Source organism: Diospyros lotus, chromosome 12 (assembly GCF_014633365.1).
Source record: "Diospyros lotus cultivar Yz01 chromosome 12, ASM1463336v1, whole genome shotgun sequence".
NCBI classification, from domain to species: domain Eukaryota; kingdom Viridiplantae; phylum Streptophyta; class Magnoliopsida; order Ericales; family Ebenaceae; genus Diospyros; species Diospyros lotus.
Genome location: NC_068349.1, coordinates 11,730,794 through 11,736,907, shown reverse-complemented (window position 1 = coordinate 11,736,907; position 6,114 = coordinate 11,730,794). Strand labels below are relative to the sequence as shown.

The 6,114-nt window shown below is 37.3% G+C and overlaps 1 protein-coding gene across 3 annotated transcripts in view; it reads left to right on the top strand.

Annotated features, from left to right (window-relative positions):
• Window positions 1–458: 458 nt before the first annotated feature.
• The window catches only part of LOC127786909 (CDT1-like protein a, chloroplastic), a 62,241-nt gene continuing 56,585 nt past the window's right edge, over window positions 459–6,114 (top strand). The window contains exons 1-2 of one of the 3 annotated variants that reach the window (XM_052314667.1): window positions 459–725; window positions 5,818–6,063. In XM_052314667.1, the coding sequence (XP_052170627.1) occupies window positions 5,834–6,063 (230 nt within the window). In that variant the 5' untranslated portion in view covers window positions 459–725; window positions 5,818–5,833. Of the gene's footprint in view, window positions 726–5,755; window positions 6,064–6,114 lie in introns of all 3 variants that reach the window. The other 2 variants (XM_052314666.1, XM_052314665.1) reach the window with 2 other exon arrangements.

Genomic DNA, 6,114 nt, shown 5'->3' with positions numbered 1-6,114 from the left:
TTATAATAAATAACGTCTCTAATAGTACCATACAAATTAAAATGCAACCATTCAATATAACAAATATATAAGATTTTGTGAATTGTTTCCATCGTACAACAGATCCGTCCATTTGGATCTGGATTGCCCATTTTTCAAATTTAAACACAAACTCTTCAAGTTTCTTAGAATTTAAAAATTCACTTGAATCATGTATTAAAGTTTTACAAAACTCTTATTATTTAAAAAATATCGATTCTTTATTCTATCTTAAGTTCTAAAAAATTAACAAAGATTTTAAAATATTTTGATATTTTAAAAATATTTCTTATATTAAAATATTTTAAGACGTTAAAAAAATAATTTTAAATTATTTTTATAATTTCAAAAATGTTTTGGCGCTGTTTTGGAGGGAAAATATCCACAAGGCGTTAGAGACGGAATTTTTCCGTCTCTAACGAGCATAAGATTAATTCCGATTCAAGGGCTGCCCTAGTCTCTATCTCTCCGACCATCCCCTTATCATCGTGTTCCCGCTTGCCGTCCGGTTGCTCGGTCCTCGGTGCGCCGTCGATTCACAAACACAAACTGGGCTGAGCCGCCGTCGATTCACAAACACGAATCGACGTTTCTGTGCTCGGTGCCGCCGTTACCGTGCAACACGAACTGTCGCTACCCCTTGCCGCCGTCGATTCACAAACACAAACTCCGATTGCTGGGTGGCGCCGTCGATTCAGCTTAAAGTGGTATGATTTGTTTTGTTTTTCTTCTTTTGTCTGTTTCTTGGTCTTATTTCTGGTGGATCTCGTACTGCTTCGTTTTGACTTGAAAGGGCCTGATTACTGTCCGTAAGCTAATGATTTTACTTTCATTTTGATAATTTGATTGTGTTATTATAATCTTTCAGAGTGATGGGAAGTTGGGAACCATTTCTTGCTAGGGTTGTTGATACGTGTCACCCTAATTTTGAGGCTGCCCCTGTTTGATCAAATAAACTCATTCAGAATTATTCCAAACTGCATTATTGTTGGTTTCCTTAATTTGAAAGTGAAATTTGTGTGGTGGCAGTCAAAGGGATGTGCCCACTCTCATTTCAACCCAATAGATGCTTAGGATTTCGGAGAGCTGACTCTGTTATCCATCCCAACCCGCCAACTGCTATGCTTTTAACGACTGTCATCTCTCTATCTTCTCCGTTCCTCTTAATTGTACTGATTCAAGTTGCTAGGCTTTAGTCTGGGAATGAATTGAAGTTTGAACTTGGTTGATGTGTTGATTAAATGATATTGGACTTGGTTGATGTCCAAGAGATAAGAGACCCTAGAGAGAGAATGATGAAGTGGAGGAACTTTTATAAATTGTATTATGTTTGATTATTTTTTTTTAAATTATTGTTTGTTTTTAATTGGTAAATCATAGTTCATGGATGATAGAATTTATGATTATGTTTGTATGAGTGCATTATGGAATTTATGTTTATCTTTAGATTAAATAACTATTCTTTATAATTTTCTATATTAAAAAATATATTAAAAAAAGGCCCCTATATTTTTTTATTTATGCATTTCCTTGTGTTTCTGTTTCCTACTTTTTTAAAAAATGCTGTTTGTCATGGCCCCAAGGAACCCCAAGGATATATTAGTAATACATGTCAAGTGTTTTCCTTATTAGTTGCATTTTCTGTTGTTGTTGTTGTTAGCATTTTCAATTGTAAGCCTATAAATAGGCTTGAGTAGTTAAGAGGAAGGGAGCTTAATGAATGATTTGAATTCTCTCATTTTCCCTCTCCCAATTCTCCTTGTTCTTCCTCCCATCTTTCTCTCTTCTTCCTCAGTTCTGTCCACTCTATTCTTTCCCTTCCTTTTTGCCCTATCTTCCTTTAATTCTTACCAAATTCCTTCCTAGACCCTAGGCAAATCTTAGGGTCGTAACACTGTTTCCCTATTTTTGTTTCGTATCGTATCTATTTTCCATCTCCGTTTCCCTACAACCTAGGTTTTTTGGTTTCAAACAGTGTAAGGACTTCAATAACCTTAATTTTTTACCTCAATTTCTTTGTCATTTTTACATGCTTAGCACAATCCTTGTGCATATAATTCATTGGAATTTCACCAAAGGAATGTCATGAATTTGGGACTTTTATGCTCTAATGCATCGACTCCTTGTTGTGTTTGGTCGTCAAGTGCTTACAACTTCATCACTTTTTACACCAACCACCAAATCCTTACTATTTATTCAATCGAGTGCTTGGAACTGCAGGGTTAATGCATTGGCTGTATTTTGAGTGTTTATGTTCACTTTGATGCATCGTAGGGGGGTTATGAACCCTGATGACCCGTCCTCCTTGATGAAGCAGCATATTTGTTGCTTCATTTTAAATAAATAAAAGATCTTTAAGAATATATGAAATTTATCCATATTCTCGTTCTTGTACTTTGGAATTAGATGAATCTAACTCTTAGATACATAAATGCAAGACCGAGTTCATGTAACAACTGTATCAACTAGGGTCGTAGTTCTCAATGTTGCAATCATTATTGCATTTTGATTTTGGTTATCTTTTTGGTGCTCTTCCACTTAAGAAGTATGAACACTTGCAACAAGTTGTATGTAATCAATAGTTGGACAAACTAATTCTCACCAACCTATTTGGCATGGTTGATTAAAACATTGATTGTAACATATTTATTGATTACTTATACTTCTATGATTATCGTATTGTACTTATATGTGTATCTCAGCACTAAAGCACAAAAAATGTACCATGGAAGTCTCATTTGTTGGTGTACATCCCTGCACCTATAAACGACCTACAACTTTACAACATTGAATGAATGAGTACTTTTAGTTAAGTTTTCTTTTGGTCTACCTTTATTCCAAACTTTATTTTCTTGTCCTATCCCTTTTACCCTGTTAAATCATTTGTATTAGATTAGTTGATTGTCTTGGGTGAGCAGTTAATGTCAGGAATGTATTCGGTATTTCATTTAGTTGTTCTGTTAGTTGGTTAGTTATAACAACCAAAGCTGTTAGTTCATTAACTCTTGTTTTGTCCGCCCTTATGTTTTATAAATAAGGGGTTGGAGGCCTTTAGTTCTCACTAGTTTTTGATTCTATCTTGGGAATTTTGTGCGAGTATGTGCTGTGTAAGAGGAAAGCCATTGAGTGCTTTGTAATCTGCTGTAATCTCTGTATAGCCTGGGTATAGGGTTGTGAGAGAGAGTTTGGTTACAGTATATGTAATTGTTTTCTAGATTCAAGATAGTGGAGAAGAGGCCAAATGCAGTCTGGATGTAGGTTTCCTATAAGCAATGTTCTAAAACGCGTTAGGCGCTAGTCGGGCGCCTAGACGGGGCCTAGGCGACACCTAGGAAAAAGGTTGCTTGCTGCTTGCTAGGGAACATTGCTGCTCACTGCAGCAAGTAGCAGCAACTTGCTGCAGCAAGGAGCAATGTTTTTTACTTTTTTACTGGAGGTGGAGGACGATGGATACATACTGGAGGAAGATGAGATTGTCGATGAGAGAGGACGGTGAACATATGAGATCGGTGGCGACGAGAGAGAACGACCAAGAGATGAGATCGGCGGCGAAGAGAGAGAACGACCAAGAGACGAGATCAATGGTGGCGGCGAACGACCATGAGACGAGATCGGCAGTGGCGGCGAGAGAGAGAGAGAGATGTCATGAACCTAGGGTTTAGCCTAGGGTTGGAATGACAATCGAAAGGAGCTGATGAATAGAATCAAGAACATAATATTTGAGAGGAAGAAATGGGGAAAGAATGTAGAGAGAAATGAGGGAGAGAAGTAGAGAGAAAATGAGAGGGAGAATTGAAAGAATTCTTAGAGAGAGAATAAGAGTTTCATTAATCAATTCAAGCATATATTCTCCTCTTACAATGGGGCCTTTATATAGGCATAGAAGCTAGTTAACTAATTTCTAACAACATCCTAACAGCACCCATGTGCTTCTAACAACTTGTAAAAATATCCTAATAACCCATTACAGTAATGCCCTTCTATTATTCCTTGGGTTATGACAAGAGAGAGAGAGAAATGACCTGCGACGAACGACTAGAGAGAGAAAGGGAAAGGGGAAATAGGTCGGCCCAGGCTGTGCACGACCTAGGCGGCTAGGCGTTGCCTAGGCCGCCTAGGCACCGCCGTGGCCTGATTAATTGGGCCCGACGCCTAGGGGTGCCTAGCAGCCAGTGGCCGCCTAATGCCTAGGCCGCATTTTCGAACACTGCCTATAAGGGAAACTGAATTAGGATAAATCTCGTGTCTTCTTGTGTGTGTGTTTTTCTAATTTGCTGCTTTCATATTCTGTTTTTCTATTTCTTTTGTGTGTGGGGAAATTCCGATTATCTTGAGGGTAGAGTGTTTGATTAAGTGAGGCGGAAGATTGGGACAACATACCCCTTGGCAGAAAGTTATTTGGTGTTTGGGGGTGGGGGTGGGGGTGGGGTTTGGGGTTGGGGGTGCATAGAGAGGTTTGTTACCATATGACCATGTGAGGTCACGGTTAATTTTAGTTAATGACTTTTGCTGCTGTCCTATGTGAAAGGGGAACCTCTACTTTTAGTAATTTCCATGTTTAAATGGAGTGAATGGTGAAATGTGCGAGGTGCAATCATAGCTACAGCACATTCTAACCCAAATAGTTAAGGAAAAGAATCATGTACAGTAGGATAAGTAGCACAGAAGCTGCCACTGATTTTCAGAATCCTCTTAATTAGGAATATTAGGTAGGGCAAATAGTCCCACCCCTCCCTCCTAACTTTATGATGAGCTTCATATCATGTGCCACTTTTCTCTCCAATATTAAAATATAAAATTAATCTGCATCTGTAAGAAATATGGTCTGAAAAAGTGTTCCCGGCAGTCTAGGTGGCAACCCATGTTGGATAAAGTGTAATTTCCAATCATTCAGAATTTGGCTTCATTTGAACAGGTAAAAAAACTGATATACAAGAAAGCCAAATTTATAATATCTAGAGATCTTGATTCAAATTAAAGATTTGACCCTTGGACTGCAGTGTGGAAACTGGAGTAGTGCTAAAAAGCAAAGTAGCTGGGGAACCTTAGTGTGACAAAAATGTTTATGTAGTTCAGCATAAAAAATTCTATATATAACATTCCAGACAATGGTTCTTGTTTTTCTTTCCGACTTCTGTTTATATATGTGTATATGTATACATATATGCTTTTGTTTATTTTACTTCTTACTATTACTAACTTCCAGGTGCTATGAAAACCAGAAGGACTGGGTTAATTGGTTACTGGTCACCCAACTAGTCCAGTTGGTTGAGAAAAATCCGCTTGCCAAACCAGTTGAACTAGTGAACTGGTTATCATTTATTTTTGGGTGCAATTTTTTATTTTTAAGATTTGTGTTACAATTTTTATTTATGAAACCTGGTTCAACTGTTGACCGTTGACCCTTTTCCCCTTCTTGGTTTGATGCTCTAGTCTTGTTTTCAAAATATTGCTAAAGACTCCTATTTCATTGAGTCATATTTACATCAATGAGGTTTCTGGTTTGCATGTGTGGTGATCTGCTTTTGCTTTTTTTTTTTTTAAGTGTTTGGGTTAGATTATTTGGGTTTATTTAATCAAGAAATTTGATTATCGAGGCTAGTTTAATTAAAGAATAGAATGATTGGATTGGCTAAATAATCTTAATATGACGAACATTACTTTTTTCTTTAGATGAACTTGTTAATATTTTTTGGTTGAGGATTTATCTCTTATTGAGTGTTTTGATTCTTCATAGCTTATTTACTAAAAGCATGGAGGAAGGATTTATCTCTTACCGAGTGTTTTGATTCTTCATAGCTTATTTACTAAAAGCATGGAGGACACTAAATATGAAGAGAGGGAACAGATTGCATCAGATATTAAGGGTCAATACATCGTACCAGGCACTGGAAAGTCAAGAGCCCTCTCTCCTGGACCTGTGCAAAGACCAGAAATTGTTGGAAGCCATCATGCGAATCCTAAATTTGCATCTCTGACTCCAGAAAAGCCAAATGAGTCTTTATGCAAAATGGACAAAAAGGAAGTAGCTGAACTTCCAGAAAGGTGGGTTCCTTCTGTACATGCTTGAATTAACATATTAGTTACTATTTGGTT